This window comes from Falco punctatus (assembly GCF_963210335.1).
Source record: "Falco punctatus genome assembly, chromosome: 4".
Taxonomy (NCBI): Eukaryota; Metazoa; Chordata; class Aves; order Falconiformes; family Falconidae; genus Falco; species Falco punctatus.
This window is the reverse complement of record NC_137583.1, coordinates 58,114,141-58,135,636: the sequence shown is the minus strand read 5'-3', so window position 1 is coordinate 58,135,636 and position 21,496 is coordinate 58,114,141. Positions and strand designations below refer to the sequence as shown.

At 41.2% G+C, this 21,496-nt stretch overlaps 1 protein-coding gene across 2 annotated transcripts in view; it reads left to right on the top strand.

Annotated features, from left to right (window-relative positions):
• The window catches only part of PRKAG2 (protein kinase AMP-activated non-catalytic subunit gamma 2), a 223,498-nt gene that overhangs the window by 60,127 nt on the left and 141,875 nt on the right, over window positions 1–21,496 (top strand). For both annotated transcript variants that reach the window (XM_080386946.1, XM_080386947.1), the window contains exons 2-3: window positions 8,421–8,492; window positions 20,264–20,543. In XM_080386946.1, the coding sequence (XP_080243072.1) occupies window positions 8,421–8,492; window positions 20,264–20,543 (352 nt within the window). The remainder of the gene's footprint in view (window positions 1–8,420; window positions 8,493–20,263; window positions 20,544–21,496) is intronic.

Here is a 21,496-nt window from a genome sequence, read left to right as displayed (position 1 = left end):
TGTAAAATTTGTAGACATAAAATTGTTCTCTGCAGCTGCAAAGTGATGTAGGAAAATGCAGCAGGAAAGCATCAAGAGGGGAATCTTCCTTTGTCATGGGCTCCATGTATTGTCCCCTTTGACCTCTCGTTCAGGTCTTTCATACACTAAGCACAGAGCCATCCTGTTCTGTTTTTCCTTGCCTAATTTCCCTATTCTGGGTTGGTTTTTTTTTTACTTTCTTTCTTTTTTAGTTGAGGGACTACTTGATCAGAGCAATCCCTTGCTTGCCTGGCTTTCCAGCTATAAGCTTTCTTCTAGCTGTTAAGATTATTCATGGTTATTAACTGACAAGAATGTAAAGAGGAGGCAACAGGCAGCTGTCTTCCTTAAATGCAGTGAACTGGAAAAAATAGTTGCAGTTCAAGTATTTATGTCAGAGATTCTCTGCTTGGTGTGAATGTCACCTTTTTTAGTCATATATATGCAAGGGAGAGCCCTGCAAGTCCTTCTCAGGCAAGGCCATCAGCTGGAGGTTTTCAGTTCTGATTTTGTTTTGGTTTACACTTCTTTAAGAAATGGTTTTCAAAGAGAATTGGCCTATAGAGAGTGGGGAAAAACATAAAAAATGCACAACACGGTGACTTTTAAAGTAGCTGAAGTGTAGAGATGATTTAGAAAGCTTCGTGATGATCCTTGCTTTGAATCCTCTTCAGATTGCCCCCATGCTGCAGCGTCTCAAGTGTTTTCATTACATTATGGGAAAATCATCTTTTGTTTCCTGCACTTCTGCTATTTCGCTGTGGCTCAAGTTAAGTTTTATAGCAAATGCGTGCTTTTCTTTGCAAATACATTGGGATTCTGTGTCTTGTTTATGTAAGACAACTATATAACTATTGGAAAGCAATTCTGTTGGCACTGAGTACGTGCCATCTGAAGGGTAATATTTTCAGTCTCCTGCAGTCCTACACTGTAGGCGTGTCTCTTGTTTCTTAATTCCCTCATCACTCATCTGACCACATTTTCCAGGTCTGAGGTATGTTAACTTCTGCTTTCACCTTGTGTCTCTTACTAACTTTGGGTGCTTCTTGGAGGAAATGTCTCACCAGAGAAAGGTTGTCTTGAGCTGAGCACCCGGAATAGCACTTAATAATGAGTTTGTTTGTGGATTGTGGTGTCACAGGGAATATTGAGAATTTTGTTTTCAACCCTGACTTGCTTTCTCTGCTGTTCTCTCGCTTTCTCTCTCTCTCCTCTTTTTTTTTTTTTAATTTTTTTTTACATGACATTTCATTATTTACACGTTTGCTGGGTTGTCCATCTGCCATTGTAATAAACATGCTGCCAGTACCATGCTGTGTGGTTCGTGGTGTGAAGAAGCTGACAAACCAGGCTGTCGTGTGCACGGGGATCGTATTCAGGGAGCCCCTTGTGATGGTCTGTGACTTACTGATGAGGTGGAGAGCAGTACCCTTCATCACAGCATTTCCATACAGCCCTGAGCTCTCTGGACATTAAAAATATTATGGGGCTTCAGGCAGAACTGATTGCATCCCACTCCAGGCTATCTGTGCTCAGCTCATCTGCAAAGGCTGAATCATCAAGAAGATACGATGGTGTTTCCTGGCAGGAGAGCATGAGGCTTAAAAGAAAATTTCATTTTTTCCATGAACAGCATAGGAATGTGTCCTACTGGTTTAAGTCTGAGGCTGAGCACAAAACAAACAACAATCCAGAATCTCTTAGCAGTTTTTGTTGATGAACCTTGTCTACAGCCTCAGAAGACAAAAGGTGAACTTGCTGTAGACTGCTGGAGATGATGGATCCTGACAGGCACTAAAGAGGTTTAGAAATGAAGAAGACTGGGCTGGACGCTGCCAGTATCCCATGATCAGGATAACTCAGGCAGAACAGCTTGAAAGACAGCTGTTTTCAGGGAAATATCAAAGACGTACTGGTTTCATGGTTGGTTTTTTTTATCCCCTTGAAATTCTTAGTTTTAGCAGCTCTTTCTGACCAAGTGGTGGCAATCCAAACTGGGTGACCCATGGATGAGAACGGGGGAGAAATGGCTTCAGTAGCTCTTCCGTATTTTGTCTGTTTCTTGTTACAGCTGAAATAAATGCCTTGAAATTACATGTAGGCTGGTTTTCTTAGGCAAAGTTTTCGTATATGAGTTTTTTAATATAGGATATTGAATAATCACCAGATGGATGGGGATTTTCATATACTGAGATCTGGGTTAGCTTTCAGCCAGCCATTACTCCCTAACTTTTTAGATTATGCCTCCCTGGGACTGAATATTTCCCATTTCTTCCAGGCACATAATTTAAGGTGATTTACATTCTGTTATTTCAAATCTGATGCTGTATCCATGTTGACATTGAAGTGTGCACAGCTGGTTATGCACAGACACCGGCTGCCTTCCGGACCATGCTGCCTCTGGCATCTTCATACTGTGGACAAAATCAAGTCTCTATATCTCATTTCTACAATCTCAAAATCTTCAGACTCGCTCAGTTGTTCTTTTTTAATACAAATAGCCTTAAGAGTAACGGCAAACAAATAAATTGGAATAGCCTTGTTGAAGTACAAAACTGGCTTGCACAAAGCTAACCAGCTTTGTACATCTGTTACTGCCCACTCCCATTGAGTCATACCGAGACTTAGTCACCAGCATCCTCAGTCTCACAGTACGACTTATATATCTGTCTCCAAAACACATGCTGCAGTCTAGATGGCATGGGGGAGGGAGAAAAGCAAAGCAATGAGCAACCTGCTTCTGAAGGCATAAAGCAATGTAGCAAGACTTACGCTATACTACGATAATATATCAAAACAGCAAAAGCAAAAGGACAGAAGTTCCTGTGTACGTCAGTTTTGAATCCTTCCTTGTGCAATAATTGAGTGATTTGATATAAATCCCCAAAGGCATCTAGATAAGATTGTTCTCAAAAAAAAGAAAAATTTCTTATCAATCAGAGCTACGAAGCTATGCCCTCTATTCCACAGAGTTCAGACTCTGGATTCTGCTCACAGGCTATTAGCATATGTAGCATATTTGCTATTCAGAGTTTTATATAGGCTTGTAATAGGTATGAATCCAAGGTTGATAAAAAAAAAAAAGTCTGCTGGTGTGCAGACTGAGATGAACGAAATTGTTCACAGGTGATGTTAATAAAATCCCGACTTTCTTTGTCCTTGGCGGGATAGCTGGAGTACTCATAGCGCAGTAACATTAGCAGAGGAGAAGACCCCAAGAGCCCTGTTAAGGTGTGATGCTGAGTGCAGCTTTCAGCAATTTTTTGTGAAATCAGGGTTCTTGTCAGCACTTAGCTTAATTTCTCTGTATCTTGTTTTCTTTGTTTATTTTATTAAAGGAGCTGTCTCCCCATATTGAAAAGCTGTCTTAGTAAAGTGTCACCTCCTGCTTGAGTTATGTTGTAAAGAGAAACTGTAATGTCTGGCAGGCATTTCACATCCTTAAATTCAGTGCAATCCTAGCACATATATAGAACTTAGCGAAACCGAAAAATAATGTCTCATAGGTGACACCATCAGTAGTTAGGACTGCATGATGCTACCTACGCTAGGACTCTGAAGTTGCTTATAGCTGAGGAACCCAGCCTTTCAGCAGCGACAGGACATGGGGCTACCGTGAAGCTATTCTGACCCGAGTCAACTCTGAAACATGGCCAGAGAATTGACAGTGTTGGTGGGGCACAGACCCATGACCATGGGCACAGATTTCACATGACCGTGTTGTTCATGGCCATGCCTTGCATTTGAAGGGACAGTTGCAAAGTATGGCAGCAGGGAGCTGTTTGTAAAATATTCTTTTGATACCCAGCCCTGAAATGTTGGACCATTGTTGAGTGGGGCCATAAAAAGGCCCTGCTTCCACCCAAAATAGCTTGGAAATTGGTCTCTGACCTGTCAATCACAGCATGCCACCGAGTACCTGGCTGGCTCCTTGTCTTCAGCCATTGCAGGGAAGCTTTGTCAGCCTGGCTGCCAAAGTAGCCTTGAAACAAAACAAGTAAAAAAAGAATCCTGTTTATTCTATGTTGTTTACTGGATGCAAGGCTTTAGTGGTCTGTTATTTAAGATTGCAGCCTCTGCAACAGAAGTGCTGGAGGCCTTCTTCTGACACCAAGGTCTCCAACTGCAGAAGCTTCCAGACCAGCGTGTCTGGGCAAGCCTTTTTGGCAGGAATCCTCCCCAGTAAGGAAAGCAATAGTGAAACTGGCTGGAAAAGGTGAAAAATGGCTTGGCTAACCAGATCTTGCTCCTGTTGTTCTTTGGCTATGCTATGCCAGCCAATATATTTGCTTTCTGCATCCTAAAATGTGGGTTTTGTTCCTGTTGTTCAAAACAGTTCTGAGAAAAGGTTCTTTGTTTTCCCAGGACGTCAAAGAACAAAAATTGTATTCTTCCTTCTTTCCACGTAATTCCAAGTATCCTGATACAAGAGCTGTCAGAGGAAAATGAGCTGGAATTAGGAAGGTTCATCCTCTACCTGTAGGGGTAACCCAGACAAAAATGACCTTAGAGTTAGTCTCACCTTTGGAGGAGAAATCGGAGTGAAGAATCTGTAACCTTCGAGATACCTGTTTTTCTCCTAGAGGAAGCAGGGAAAGAAGTGGTAGAGAAAGTAAGTGCGCTTGCAGACAAAATTATCCTGACTTACACCCTGCAAAAACTAAAGCAGCTGATAAACCTGTTAAAAACAATAAAGTCGATTTAGTTGCTTTTTTACATCTGCTAACCTCCTGCGCTATCCATAAGAAAAGTCCTGGAGCATGGCCTGTTGAGTAGGTGGTGTAGGAGATTGCCCTCCCCAGGAGGGAGACTGGTGGGTAGCAGGAGCACTGAGTCCTGGCTCTGCTGTGTCACAGACCTGCTGTCCTCTGGAAAAACCTTTGATATCCCCGGGGCCGTATTCTTCAGTGAATATAACAGAAGCTGCCATGACAACCTTTTGTAAATAGAAGTGCATTGAAAACAAAATAAATCTGAAGCAGCTTTGTGTCTGTAAAGTCAATCTAAACTGCTCAAGAGGTCGTTTTTTTCTAATTGGGCATGGCAGGAGTGACGTCTGGCTGTCAGCGCTGAGTGATGTGAAGGACTGGCTGAGGAACAGGAGCGTGGCAGGAAAGCTAACAAAACCTTGCGAAATAGGCTTTTCATACCCTTAATTCCAGGTTAGCAGCACTAGGAGCTGCAGTCTCTGGTGCCCAGGGATCATCATAGACTGTGGTCTCTGCAGAAGTTGCCTATCCGAGGACATAATGCAGGACTGATGGATACAGGGAGTAATGCCATTTGTTTTTCAGCCAGAGCTCTGCAGCCTCAAATGCGAAGGACTCTTCCTTGTACCAGGATGTCATCATATGCCTTTGGCAGAGGTTTCTAAAGTGTCTCTCCAGAACCACGTGATTTTCCAGGGCATTTATTCCAAGTGCAGCAAAGCAGAGCTGGAGAGCAAGAAAGTCGTCTAAGAACAGTTGCAATCCCAGGTTAATGGCAGAGCAACCCTTCAATGTGTGTCTGTTGGCAGAAGAACAGAGCGGTCAGATACACGATAGGGGCTGTGGCTGCACCATTGGCCTGTCAAGAGTTCTGTGGTGTTTTGCAACACTTTTGGAGCAATTTTTGTTTTGCCTTTTTTTAAGGAGTTACTGTATCATCAGCTGCTGGATGAAGAGGAACACAAGGAAGAAATAAGATAGTCTGTATTCTGCAGAGATACATGCAAAGAGAAAATAAGCATCTAATTTCCTTGCTTAACCAACAGGTTGGAATTGAGAGAGCAGTATTTGCAGCCTGGGATTTGGTACGTGTATTTTTTCCTTCTGTAAATGGATGCCTTCACACAGAGAATCCCATGAAGAAGTGGAAGATGAAAAAATTGTTAGACAGCAGCTACAATTACAGACTTTATCACAGGACTAACAGTACAATTATTACCCTGTTTGAAATGTTCTCCAGCACTGTATTAACAAAGGCAGGCCTCATGCTGTCCAAAGTATAGTTCCAGTTGTTGTAAAGACAGAAGTTAGCATACCTCCATGATATCTGAGAGGTAAAAATGAGAATAGAGTGTCAGCTGGGTTTCATGATACTTTTAGACTTTAAGATTTAATATATATGTGTTTTTAAGCTTGGAATTGTAACCGGGACCTGAAATTTAGCTTCTAGAAAAATAGCTGTACCTACCTACCCCCTGCTGTTTTTTTAAAATCTCTGCTCAAAAAAAGAAGTTACAGTTTCATTCTTAGCTGTTCCAGATTTTCTGAATAGCTTTTTCAACCCTGATTATTAGGTATGTGTCCCCTTAAACCCAGTTTCTTCTATCCACTCTCCAGCCTTCCTAACCAGCAGGTTTTCTCCCTGTAGATTACAACAAGTAGTAATATAGGGTTGCCAATATATGGAGCTCAAAAGAGGTTATTTCCTTGATTTATTTCATGGAAAATGACTTAGCACACATCAGATTCCAGCTTCTGCAGTACCAAAGATGGGTAGAGGAAAACGTTGGTAAATCCTTTGGCTAAATTAAAGTCAACATGAGGGGATACTTGGTTTTGTGTAACTTTCCATTAGGCTTTTAAACTTCTTAACAGAGATTCTTCACTGAAGTCTTGCAGTAACATATGAAGTAGGAATAACAATAATAATGATAATCCATTTATTGACAGTGTTTATAAATGCCATTTATGGATGAATATTTTTTATATGGAGTATGTAAGTCATTTTTATCTTAACTAAGCAAATTAATACAGAAGTTTTTCTTTAAGGTCCTGTGGTGCCTGGTTCAGCCTCTGTCAGATATCGATAACAGTGAAAATCTAATCCAAACAAATTGCCTCTTCTTTTGGTTTTGAGAAGTTTCCTTAATGTTTTTATTTGCAAACAAAGGTGATGTGAAAAACAGCCGTTAAAGCATGGGGATGAGGGTGACGTTATATACTTGGGTTGATGCTTTATTGTTTGGCCCTTTGTAGATGGTTCCCATTGAATGTGCATAGACAGAGCTGAGAGCATACTAATTTGTCATGAATACTTTGGTTTGTGGCCTAATGATTTGGGGCCAGCTTGGCCAAGCCTGGCTGCTGCTGCTTTTTTTTTTTTTTTTTTCTTCCCCTTTCCAACTTGGCATGAATTACTCCCATGTGCTTCAGTTCCAGTAATTCAATATTTTGTTCCTTATTTTTGTTGTTTGTTATGTAACCAGAATATTTTCAAACACTTGTAAGGATTATGCCTGAGTTATACACATTTTTGAGCATATTTTGGATTTAGTATGATTATACAATGTGATGTGATTAGACCTGTGGCTGCTATGAATTCTGAAGGCAAGCAAGACTTGCAGACTTCCCGAATGGTGCTAATTTTTAATTAAGCTATATTTAATCTCAAATTTGGTTTACATGAAATTGCTTTTTATTTATGTTTTGACCTGTTTTAAATGGCATGCAGATGTGGTGGTAGAGAAGCACTGAATCATTACATGAAAAGGATGATGCCTTGCATCTGGGATGTTCTGCACTGGGGAGGTATTCCTGACATTTAGATCAAGATTTGGGATCCAAGATTCAGTTCTACAGAACACAGCATTAGGCAACCTCATGCTTTTGGTTGCAGACTTACTCATTATCTATTTTTCTGATCAAACAGATGCTATACTTGACACTAACATAATTTCCTTATGCACGTAGAAAGGAGCTCTAAAAATCCCATAGCTGGAACATGAAGTAGCATAAACAGAACAGACGGCAGGATGCAGAATGTAATTACAGTTTGGTTTTGTAATTACATCTTTGGTTTAAAGATGAACATGTGTGCTTTTCTTATGGCTTTATTATCTTTAGGCATGCAGAATTGGGAGCTTCTCTCTCATTTATGCAAATGAATTGGTTATTTCCTCCCAGAGCACTGTTGGAGTTTTCTCCCTCTTTGTTATATATGTTACATTTTTTTTAGAACATCGGTATATTCTCATTCAGGTTTTCTTTACTGTCATAAATAATTTTTAAACTAAGATTGTACACACCACTAAAAGTAAGGTAGGCCATTCACTGAGCAAGTGACTGTGTTTAAACTGTAATTTCCTACAGAGTTTTCTGTGGGATTTGGGTACCTTCTCCTGAAAGTTTAGGCACAGGACTTTTGTCTTTGGCTGTGTGGGTGCATTTTCATGGCTATATAGTGCAAGTGCTGCTAAGAGCTCCCTATTCACTTGTTACTTACATCTGCCATTGGTTTCACAGCCAACGAGAACGATCAGAGCCCGTGTTACTGCCTTGTTACCAGCAATTGCTATGGGTAAAGCAGTGGGCACTTTGGAAATAAAACAACGGGCTACAATCATGGGATGCTCTGATGGAAGGAAGAAGACATTAATATAGGACATCCATTTTTCTTCTCTGTCCTGGCAGGATCTCAGCTCATTTGCCATGCCATTCTTGGACGGTGATGTGGAGAGCACAGACAAAAATGCTTCTCGCAAGGTAAGATATTTCCAAAGTTTCACCTTTGCTGTAGTGATTGAGTCTCTTGGTGGTAAACACAATTTATTAGGCTTTAAAAAAGCCTGGGGTTTTAATCTTTCCTGCCATACCATTAACCTGTTGAGAGCGATGCATGAAGAAAAATATAGTAACTTTTGCAGACCTTACCATGACGGTGCTTATGCAGGATACCTGTAAGTGATGCTAGCCTCTGGTGGTACGGTTTTAAATACTGCAGATGTTGTGTGTAACACTGTTGTAGTTCAATGAAGGGATATTGCAGAACTGCATTCTCAGGAATACAATTAGCTAGTAAAATCTGTGGTGTTGCTACAGAAATACAGTGCCCAAACAGGTGTCTGTGGCTGTCGGTATGTTTACCTGGAATTGTCTCCTGGTGGTTGCTCTCTATTCAGTGACCTTGATCTATCTGTCCTTTCCACTGGCAAAATGAGCTGCCTTTATTTGCTGAAGCCATAGCAGTAGGGTCTTCCTGTCAACAAGGTGGAAAGGTTCCTTTGCAATGTGGGATTAACTCAAGGTTATCCTTCTGGAGGCATTGCTATGATTTGTTTTTCTGATGGCCTGCTATTAACTTAAACCAATGCATTCCCAGGTTTTGCTTGCTTTAAAATGATCAGGAGAGCATATTCGATGGATGACATTGGGGATGGTTATACAGTGCCTACACAGCCTTCAAAGCAAGAGAAATTGTGGGTGGGATCTGTCATCTTTAGGTCCTGGTCTGATCATTTTCACAAAGCATTTAAGTACAAACTGGTCTGCTTAATGTAAGCATACTACCAACCAAGTTTTGGGCTTGAGGAAGAGAGGTACTCCTCCAAATAGTAGATAACCCCAAAAGCTGGTCTATAGCTACACAGTGGACCAGTTTGACTTGTCACAGTATTTACAAGGCTGTGGACTCCGTGAGGAATAAACCTGCTACAAGCTGTTTGTCAAAGCGTCTGCAGTTACAGTTCAAGGCAGGTGAAGCAACAAATATCTTCTTATTTAAGCTAATCTGCACCTGGAACAATAATAACATGACAGTACGAGTTTCTATTCCTTTGCACCTCACAGCAAAGGACAATTGTTTAAAAAAAAATTCAGCAATCCATCAGTAATTGAACATGTTTATAACATTGGCCTTGTTCTTTTTTGCGTTAAGACTGAGGTAGGAGTCACTGACACAGAGAAACTGTTGCAGATGCCAGGGAAGCTAAAATATACAGCGTTACCGAAAGGTGCTTGTTTGGAGGGTTTGAATAAAGTGAATGATGTGATGTTTTTGGAAAGGGTTGTCATTCTGGTAGAAGGCAGGGGTTTCTAGCTAAAGCTCAGTTTTTCCATTTATCACCTCCTTTTCCCAAAGAAAGGTGAGAAAGCTGCATGCATCTCAGTAATGAAGAAAAAAAATATTCCAAAGCTAATCTCTCGCGTGTACTTTATATCGTTTATTTCTGCATATGTACATTATATCATTTAATGGTTTCCACTTCACCATTTATGAATCCCCTGGTTTCCCTCTTACTCGTCTTGAGACTGTCATTTGATGAGCACTTATCTTGGGAGAACTGGAAGAACATCAGTTGCCTCTTTTTGCAGCTTCAGTAAATGCTAGTTTTTTTCACCAGACTTGAGTCAAATTCTGCTTATGGAAGTGCAATTAACTTTGGACTAACCGTGCAACTGAGGCTTAACATCTGAAATCGCTTATTTAACTGACCTTTTTGATTGAGTGTATAAGACCAAGATTTTTTTCTAACATTATACTTGGATCTCAGTTCAACACATGCAACAAAGTGTTAAGAAATGAGCTGGCAGTGCCCAACTTCTGATAAGAAACTAATAAAATCCATTGCCACACACCTCACCCCATATATCATTTCCCTCAGTGGGAAGGATGGGACCTTTGCTGCTAGTGAATGATAAGTACCATCAGACCACATTATTTATTTAATTATAACTAAAAGCTTGCCTGTCCCTATTGGTGCTACATTAAGAAGTCCCCAAGTTGCTCCTCACTTTCAAGTGAGATGGTTTTTCTTTGTTGAAGTTTGAAATCACAGTATGGTGTGTAAGTTTTGTATATTAAAAGTCAGTATTTTATAATTTCCATTCAGCTGTCATGTTGGAGACAGGCAATTCATCAGGAATGTCTCTTCCTGCACTCAATTCTTCTGTCACCTGGGCTATAGATCAAGGTAATGAAGAGTAGTTCACAACCCATCTTTCCGATCTGCCATTAATTCAATTCTCCTGTTCTTTGTGAAAGGCTTTTAGAAACTGAATTAACATTTTTCACAGAGATCTGCAGCACTTTGCCATGCAAGTGTCTCTCAATCATTATCCCATGACAACAATCCTCATTATGCAGCTAGGAAGAATTAGTTGTGCAGGTTCACATAGGAATTTTTTGGCAGTGGTGGGAATGTGACACACATTTCCTGAAGTTTAGCCTTAATCACTTCTGATTAACATGGCTGCTATAATAAATGATGTATTCTTCTTTCCTTTATGACCAATGGCAGGAAGAGAACAGGGATAGTTTTCATCTTCCTTTGTTGAAGATGGAGAATATAATACTGTGAAGAATCTTGTGTAGAAGTTTTTGGCATGGTGTGATGGAGAAAAGTAGTTCTTGTGGCTGTGGCAGGTATCCGGGCCTTTCTTATTGCCTAAAAAAATGCCTTAATACTTGTGCTGGTAGCTTTGTCTAAAACAACTGGTATTGCTGATTGCCCCGTCCTCAAAGCCAGGACACTCCCGAAGTCGCTTGAATCTTTCTTGCAGAGAGACCATAGAGGATCATTAAATAAACTGGTATAGACAAAGACAACTGGGAGCTGGGATGCAATTAGATTTACTGGGTTTCCTCGGTCTGGAAGAAGATAGTGGAAGACGGGCAGTTTAGAGGCCTGGAAAATCATGAGTGATGTATCATTCAGAAAATAATTCTGGTACGGTGTGGCAGGGCAGCAGTCAGGGATGAGTGCCCCTCTGCACCCAAATGGCTCTATCAATTTCAGAGGTCCTAATACCTTGACTGATTATAGATCTTTCATCTAAAATGTAGGTTAAAGGATAAGATGTGGAAATTATAGGAAACTGAGAACTGTTGCTTTCAGCTGAAAGCCCAGGATTATGAATGATTAGAGAAAAGAAAATGACACAAAAAGAAAATTGTCCATGGGGAGGCAGCTGGCAAATTATAGAGGGAGGAGGGAGGAGGGAGGAGGAGGAAGAAAACTAGTCTGAAGAATAATATTGATCCATTCCTTTATGGAAATAATAGAATTGTCATAAAAATATGGAAGAAAGCTTGGAAGTGTGCATTAAAAAGTCTTTTCTCTACATGGGGGAAAAGCCAGTGAGGTGTATGGTGACTCTGTCCTATCAATAACTTAAGTGTATTTAAAGCAGAAGATGCTAAAGCTAGGCATTTTACAATTAAAACCAAACAACTGTGGTAAAACACCCTTGAATGAATTGGCAGAGCTTTCTCTGACTAGTGCTGATTTTGAATAAATCTTGGAGCAGGGACGAAGTTCCAGAAGACTGCAAAACCAGCAATTAAGTGTTAATATTTAAAACATTTGCAATTAGGATAATTTGCAGGTTTCTCAGTCTAACGTTAGTCCTGGGCAAAACAATGACATAGCTAATGTTGGATAGTTGAGGATGCTGTTATAATAGACTAATTTGGCTTGGAATTAATGGTAAACAGTTCTTATTGAACAAATGTGGGGTTTTAAATGAATTACAAATTTGGATGGAAAATATCATAGTGTTGGTGTCATGTATATAAAACAGTATTGGATTTTGATTTAAGAAACTGGAATGATACTGAACGAACATGGAGACTATTAAATGAATAAAAACCTGGCTGATAAAGTAAGTTTAGACTCATCAGTGGAAGATTTTGTTTCTAGACAGACAAAACATTCTTTTGCTGCACTATATCATACTTTATCAGTGACTTGAAAGAAATACAGATTCATTACTGATACAATTTGTAGTTCATGCAAAAATGAGGGGGAAAAGAGTGGTAAATTCTGAGCAGGAAATTTTCCAATGCAGAATGACTTGAATCCTTAAAACACATTTTGCAAGCAAACAGTATGTCTCAATTTGGCCAAATTGTGATCTGTTACACCTAGAGCAAATAAAGCAGACTTTATTTTTGGGAAGTCTTTCACAAAGCCTTGATTAGTTTTTAAGAATAGCTGTAGGTAATCAGCTGTACATAGACTCTGGATGTGAACACAGTGGTTAAAGGATCAGTTTGGGTTTTGGACGTACGAACAAAAGAATAGGATGGAAAGTAGAGGCTTTGTAAAAACTACATTTGGCTCAGCTCTGCTATCAGTAGTGCAGGAAAATGTTGATGAGCTAGGATCAGGCAACATCCAAGGAGTGACTTCAGTATTGAAGGACTTCAAGGAACACTTTGTCCTGCTTCTGGTCCCAGCATTTGTTTTGTTTTGTCCATCGACTCATGGGAACTGCACAAGCAACCCATGGAACAGGGAGGAGAAACAAAAAATGTGTCACTTCTAGCCCACCCTTCACTAGATAATAAATCTCCTTTTGATTTACTTTTTCCCAATATTTTAATTATCTGTTTCTTTATGAGCAGTGAGGATGGGGAGCGTGTCCTGGATGCTGCCACAGCCTTGGCATGGGGCACCTGCAGTGGGTGCAGGGAGCCTCAGGGCAAGGGCATATAGGACAGTCACTGCACTGTCACGTTCATGGCTCCTTCCCATCTACTATTTTAAAATAAATGCAGTTAAGGGTTAGGAAGTGGACAGGGAGCCAGCTCTACTTTCACCTTTCCTCAGGCCTGCTTCTGCCTCTGAGCAGTCCTGCTTGCTGCTGGACACCTTACCCCGACCGTCCATACAGCAATGCAGAGATCTCAGAGCCTGCCATAGCAGCCAGCCGCATGCCATTGTATTTTAATTTGGAAAGTGTCATTGTACTTTAGTTTTGGGAAGAGACATCTCTGATCCCGTAAAATACGTTGTCATCTCAATTGTTACAGCTCATGCAGAACCAAGGGAACTAGTGGTGGTGAATGGGACCACATAGTGCCTGGGAGAGTAAGTCCTTCATTACCTTTCAGTCTAATGAAGTCAGCTCTTGTGTTTCTGCAAGCTCTTTTATTCCAGCAGAATAAGAGAATCATCCAATTAACTTTATCAAAGGGCTTTTTTATTGAGATTCAGTTGAAGGGCAGGAAACAAGTGCAGACATCTATCTGGTGTATCGTCTCTAATTGTGTTTACTGTCCCTGTCAAGGATGGTGGGAGGTTGTTCCTTTTCTGTACTCACTTTTCAAATAAATTTTTAAGTGAAGAGAGGCAAAATAAAGGTCGAATAACTCACTCTTGTAAAAGCAAACAGAACTCAAATGCTTTATATATGTCTTAACTATTTGGAGTTGGAGAAAAAAGGAATGGAGCTCAGGAGCATTTAATAACTTTCACTAACATTTCAAAGCATTTTGAAAGGCTCCTTAGCTTAAGCCCATTCATATTCTAGACAGATCATTTTTTCAGCTTGTTCTGAAAAATGAATCTAAATTCACCCGAAATTGAACCAGAGCCAGAGCAGGGAGGGCATCCTCTGGGGAAGGCTCTGTGCCCAAGAAAAGACCTGTTGCTGGAGCACCCTGGTGCGGGAGCAGCGGAGATGGCTGTGCGGAGGTGCTGTGGCAGGGACACAGGCAGTGCTTGGGTTTCCCTGGCTCCGACACCGCCTCTGTCTGTGCATGGTCACGGTCTTCTCAGCAGAGCTCGTTCGTTTTTCTGGGCACATTGCTTTGGCAGGATACTTCTCTTCCCAGCAGTTAAGTGGTCCTTAAGTTCTAGGTTGGGAGCAGAAATGGCTTCTTAGAACTTTATTTGGTTGAAATGGAGAGACCAGATTTTAAATACAAAGCATTGGAAAGAAAACGAGAATGTTTGGGAAAATTATGCCTGTGAGTGAGAAGAGGCAGGACAGAGATGGATGGTGTTTGGATGATGAGAAACTAGTTCTTGGTGAAGTATGTATAGTTTGGTCTCTTAGCACATTCTGTTGGGGATTGTCGTATGGTACTGATTAAATGTAGTGCACTTTAGTTTTTCTTGTAAAACAAGATGAAGAATTTCAAGTAAGGTAAGAAAATAGATAAGGGAAAGATGGCAGGCTGCTATTGAAAGGACAACTGTTGGATGGAGGGACAGAACTGGTGGTGTTTCCCCCAAGCTCAGTCCTGAGACTGGTCTGTGCTAATAAGGCTGAGACAAAAAATAGAAGCATGCTAACCAAATCGGTTGATGATGCGAAGAGAGGTGGTTTTTTCATCATAGGGAAGGACCTCATACAGGAAGACCTGGATGACCTTCAGAACGGATAATTCTTAACAGCTCAAGATAAAAGGTTGTTCACTTTGGATATGTCAACAGGAGCAAGAAATAAAGGAGATCAGGGAGCGTTCTCTTGGCCCGGAGATGAAGGGCTTGGACATGGTCCTGTTGGAGAGCCAAACTGTTGCACCTACTAAAGCAGAGTGGCCACGTGCAACTTGGGCCTGTCCCTGGGTTGTGGTCTCTCCGAGCCCAGGCAGCACAGATAGAGTCCCCATCAGATGGTGAGTGAGCAGAGAAGCCATATGGACAACTGCTTGATGGTTTAGGCCTCTGTCCAGCTGCTTCATTCAGTTGTTTGGGGTAGTCTGGGACTGATAATGGTTTATGCTGGGAATTTGTCATCTAGGAGTTTGTTGAAAATGAAGGTGTGGGTCTGCTGGTCTATCACAGGATGGCTCTGAGCCATTAATGTGCTTAGCTAGGAGAAAGGAAGAAGAGATTAGGAACAAAGAAAGATTCCCTCATCCAGGTGAAATGACAGGGGCAGCTTTCAGGATGCTATTTCTTGTGTCGAAATCTTCCAGAGCTGCCTAGCTTGGGGCAAGTGCCGTGCTATCACTTTATGTTTCATTCAAAAAATTGAACATTAAATCTGCTAGATGCCAAGTACTGTAAGACATGCCTGGTTTTGTTGCTTTGTTTCCAACAGTGGGTAGTTCTGGATGTATCTTAGAAACCTGCCTAAGATCATTTGGTGTATACAAGAGAGGAAAGTCTCTCTCTGGTCCCCAGCTGAGGATCCTTTTGTGCTCTGAAGCATGAAAACTGATAGTGTCTTACAGCATTTTAGGATATATTTACTCAGTGCTATGTAAGGTAACTGGTTTAGCCTTGCACAAGCGGAATCAGTTGCTAGAAATAGCACATCGGATGTAGCATGGGGCACTGCTCAGTTGCTTCACCTCACCGGGGAGCACATTGCTGTAGGCCGAGGGTAGGGTTGCACTGGCACTATTACTGAGCTGCTAATTTAGGTGTATTCCCACTGTATGGTTCTTTGCAGATATACGGTCAGGAGCTGTCATTTCTCTCCAACATCACCCGTTTTAAGGTTTAAGGAGTCAAAGCTTAGGCTTAGAGCTCAAATTGCTCATATATGCCCTGCAGAAGGCCAACACAGGGAATGTTTTGTTGTTGGTTGGTTGGTTAAGTTTTTTAGTTAGGTGAACAGTCTTCATACTTAGAGAAATTTTTCATTTTCTTTTATTAAACCTTATTTGAGAATTGATTTGTATTGTGCTTGCATCGTGCGTTTGGATTATTTTATCTCCAAGAGACCAATTATCCAATCAGGGCCAAATGAGCCATATCACCACATGCATTTATTAGATGTGTTTCATATTTCTGCTCATTCTCACTTTACTGCATTTCCTGGACCAACACAAACAGACAAACAAGGGTTATTAATGTGAGAAACCAGGATGTAATAGTGAGTTTTTTTCTGCTACTGCTCAGCTGGGGAAATAGTTATTTTTCCAAAGCACATGTGGGAGTTTTCTGCCTACCTGCCTGTCATAGCTTCAGGAAATGAGCCCAAAAAGCATAAAGAACAGGCTGATGATCCATCTCGCTGTATAACCTGCCCCTAGCACCGCTGCCAGTATAGCCTGCATAGGATGATGGGGTTTATTCCACAGCAGAGATTCTTCCACATTCCCAGCTGAAGCATGAAAATTAACATTGCCTTGTGACTTTTGTGTATGCTGTGATAACTGTTGTTGCTGATGATTTTACTCATGGAAGCACCTAATCATCTTTTAAAGCTTGCAATCCATTAGCTCAAATAATAGTCTAAGCAAGCAATTCTATTGTAATTCCCAAAGCAAAATCACAGGTATTTATCTGCTTTGATGGTGGGTGTAACCTGTGTATAATTAACATGTGGAGCAGCTGGGGAAGAATTCGATGTAGTAATTTCCTTTAATTTAGTAGCATGCACATGTGTATTTAGCAGTGTGCCCTGGTGCTCCAGCAATTAACTAATTCATCTGCCTGGCACGATGGAGAGAAAGCAACCGGTTGTGATTGCAATAAATACAAACATCCCGCTGCTTCTGCTCAGAATTTGAGAACAGTTTGCTTTTGTGTCTGACTTGCACATACAAGGGTATACTGACTTTTGTGACAAATTCTTGTCTGACATTTTACATTTCTAGAATTAATTACTTTAGTGAGGGAAGACACCATAGTCTTTTAAAAGTGTCTCCTATCAGGGTGTTGTTGTAACCAAACAAGCATGCAAAAAAGATAACACAAAATATTAAAGGTAACACCAGAGTGATACCTTTCTCTTAGCTTTACAAATGTAATGACTTGTCACTTTAGGAAAAATTATAATGAAATTACCATCCTGGAAACAGTCCTAAATTACAGTAGTAGTGGTGGATTTGTATATAATTAAAATGAACTTGAAAATATTCTTACTCCCCACTTTCAGGCAGTAGATTTGGCAATAGACCGATTGAAATTACAATGCAAAAGGAGGTGCCATTGCACTACTTGGTTGTTTCCTGGATCACGTATTTGTGAAAAGGAAATGTATAAGTAGTCTCAGATGATTTACAGATGAGATTTTAGTAAAGTTAATGAGCTTTTATGAAAAAGCTATCACTTTGGGACTGTTTTACCCATTACAAAAGTGCCGTTTGATCATGAATTTACTTATAGTGTGGTTACTATTCCAGGTCTCAGTCGAGGATTTGTGCCCTTATTATTCTTGATAAATACACACTGGGAGACAGTCTGTGTGCCAGAGTGGGAATAAAGGAGATACGTTCCTCATGGCAGAATAGGTGTGTAATATGAAATGAGTCCTCGTGGCAGAATAGGTGTGTAATACGAAATGAGTTCTCAAGATTGCACACAGAATCCGTTACAGAGCTGGTAAGCAAACCTGAGGCTCAGACCACTGCATTAAGCATGAAATAGTACTTTTTTCTTCTCTTATGGGTACTGCCAAGAGTCTGTTGTTGCTTTTGGTGCCCAGCGCTTCAGCCAGAATTGATTTATCTTTTCCAAAAATGTCCCTTTGAGGGCAACTGCGCCCCTAATTCATCTGCAAAAGGACAGGTATATTTTTGAGATATTTTTGTCTACACTGTCAAAAATACATATGCAGGTATAAAAAGCTGTTGTGTCACTTGCCAGACATCTCCATGCTGCGCAGAGGAGTACAGAGCAGAATTCATCAGCTGTCCAAGGCTGTGCTGGTGTGCCTCTGTGCTCTGCCTAGTGACCTGCGCTATTTGTGTCCATCTCCCAGATGAACTGCCACTTGTCTTTTAGGTTTGAAACCTTCCCAAATAGGGGGCACGCTCTCTGCAGGCCCTTAAGCAGTTCCCACAGAGCAGGACCCATTCCAGCTCTGTCCCATCCCAAGTGGAAAGAGGAGCTGTTTCAAAATGCACGTGTAGGAGACAGGATTACGAGAAGTGGGATCCTGTGTTACAGAGGGAGCAGCTATTTGGCCATTGTGCTGCTCACACGTATTTCTACAAGTGTGTTGGAGCTGTGGCTAAACGTTATTTTGAAAACAGAGTTAATTGCATGTGTGATTTAAACTCAGCTGACCATTTTTAGCTGGATTCATATACACAAGCCACTCATTGACACAGAGGAGGGCATACAGAATCACTGAACGGTTTTATGTTCCACAGTCTTTCTGTTTAATATTTGTGTTAATCCAGAAAAAAAGGGGGTTCTTTTTTCAAATTAAATGAAAAGGTGATCTTTGAGCCTAGATATTAATTAAATAACACAGAGCAGCCATGTTGATTTTAGCACGAAGATTAGTTGAAAAATATCCCTGGAAAGGAGATGTGGTGGTGTTTATTGTACTACAACTATTTTTACTTCTGTGTTTGGATAGTAACATGATACATAATGCTGGCTGAAGTCTTTTGTGACTTGTTGTGTATTTAATGAGATCTACAGTAGAATATTCAGGATGTATATCTTGACAGGTAAAAATATTTTCACTTCATTCAGTAAGATTGCTATAGTTCCAACACCAAACAAGCAGGATTTGAGATGCAGGTGAACAATGGGGTTGGCAAAGCTGAGCGCTTATTTTGCAATATGCTCTCTGTGAAATGTTTGTTTGGAATGTGGAAGGAAGCTGCGTAACTTACTCATACCTATGAGGCTTTCTTTCATCTCTTCTTTCATCTAAGTCATCTTAATAAAAGATGCTGGTTTTCCCTCCCATGGCAACAACGCCCATACCTAAGTAGTTCGGGTGGCATCTTCACAAGCAGAAGTTGCCATCTGCTCCATACCTCCTGGTTTGTGTTGTGTAATTGGGAAGAGAGGAGCAGGTGTACACAGGGCTTGAAACTCAGTGGCATATGCTGTGGCCTTTGCTTATGCGTTCCCTGGAGACCTGAAACCACTAGTGCCTTTTGCCAGGATCATGGCCCTTCCTTCATGGGAAATGCCCCCAGCTGAAAAACCAGCCTTATACCCACAGAAGTACTTTGTGCATCCAGAAGGAAATGAACTCCCTGTACAGCCCAGGCACAGGCAAATCCCACGGAGGTTTGAGCTCAGATTCTGTTAATTGTATAGGGGGAGATTTTAATATTTGCTCCTTTATTTTTCATTTGTTTTTCTGGATTTTTATCCCACCTCACTGGGCAAGCCCACGTGGTGCAGTCTGTGCTGTGCATGGATATTCAAGCTAGCTGGAAAGCCAGCACAGGTCCCAAAAGAGATACAGCTGTTAGAAATGTCATATTCAGGCTCAGGGACGGGATAATTAGCAGGAATGTTGTCACTCTAAAATGTTTCCTCTATTTTTGGGAGTTGCAATCCAACAGTTGTGGCTGTAGGTTGTGTCATAGAGACCTGTCAGGCACTTGGTAACTTGTGCACTGTGCTGTGTTGCATCATGTGATAGATATTTAAGTACTGTAGATGGATTCTTAAATTCAAGAGCCATACTTCAGGACCCTGTGTTTCCTTAATGGCAATCATTCATTGCCTTAAATAAATTCATTTCCAGTCATCTTTCAGTTGGCCAGGGAAGGAAAAGGGATGTGTGGCAAATAAAAGCCATAGAGAAAATCCTGCATTATATGTGTGATAATAAAATGTATGCACACATGTTGAATTTTTTTGGTGAAAATCAGGGCATCTTTAGGAGTAAGGGCAGCATGGAGCCCAGAGAGGTGGCACACACACATCTGCATGTCAGTGGAGGCAGGTGCTGGGGAAGGTGAGGTCTGGCTGATCCACCACCCAAATAAACAGGCATTGACTGTGTTGAGGCAAGTTCAGAGATACAGGTGGCCTGAGCTAAACTGAATTAATGTGATTTTTCTTTTTTCTTCCTTTTTCTCTCATCCTCAGGTGGAAGAAAGCTACTCTGCTGGCAGTCCTTCAAAAGGCTTTTTCTCGAAAGGGCTCCAGAACCGACCTTCCAGCCCCGTTTCTGCCCCTGTGAGATCCAAACATAGCCCTGGCTCACCCAAAACAGTGTTCCCCTTCCCCTACCAGGAGTCTCCCCCACGCTCCCCACGCCGAATGAGCTTCAGTGGGATCTTCAGGTCGTCCTCCAAAGAGTCCTCCCCCAATTCTAACCCGTCTACCTCTCCTGGGGGCATCAAGTTTTTCTCCAGATCAAGAAAAAGTAAGAAATTGCTCATGTTATTTCAGGAAGATACACGGTACCTCTGGGCTTGGCCCATTCTTTACCTGCGGTAGTGAAGTAAGTGCAGATGAGGCATGTGCTAATTGTTCGTTATCTCTTTCACTGACCATGTGTTTTGGGTTTCTGACATGCTGGCCATTAGGGTATGACCTCTGCAGGGCCATGGACACCTATGCAGGGCTGAGGAGAGAAATCATGCTTCAAAACTTAGAAACACCTAACACAAAGCTTAGAAACACTGAAATTAGTGGGAGTTTTCTGGGTGGTTTCACTGTGGCTGGTTGGACATCAGCACCAGAGCTTGAGAACATCTGGAGATGTTCGTGGGGTTTGTGGTGGAGATGGGCACAGCAAGGGTATCACCTCGGGAGCTAAGAGAGACTCAATTCGGTAGACTCCTTAGAGAATTTTAGCTTTTTCTTTAATTGATATTTCTTTGCCCTGTTGTAGGAGGGGAAAGAGACCTTTACTGGATAGAAGTAAATGATGTGTTTCCAATTAAACAACCATTAAGGGAGTGTTTGAGCTCCTCTGCCACAATATGAAAGGCATCATAGACCTCCATGGTTCAGAGCATTTGCCTGCTTTATATTGGGCACAAATTTTACCTCTTCAGCAGCCCATGAGCTAACACACCGTTAGGACTCAGAAATGAGCAGGATTGAGAACAAGCTTCAATTTTAAAACTTTATTGCTGAATAAAAGTTCCCAGTGCTGATCAACAAACAAAACCTGGTCTGTTCAAGGGGTTTGTGGCTATAAGAAGGGAACAGAGATACAGGGGAAAGAGAGGAATAGTATCCTGACACTGAAGGTGCTCACTTGTCAGACCACAGTGAGGTTTCCTTCTGTGAACCGAATAAATAACTCAACGATAAATTGTTGGCAAATCTGTGACATTGTAGGCGCAGAATTAGTGATGCTTATACTAC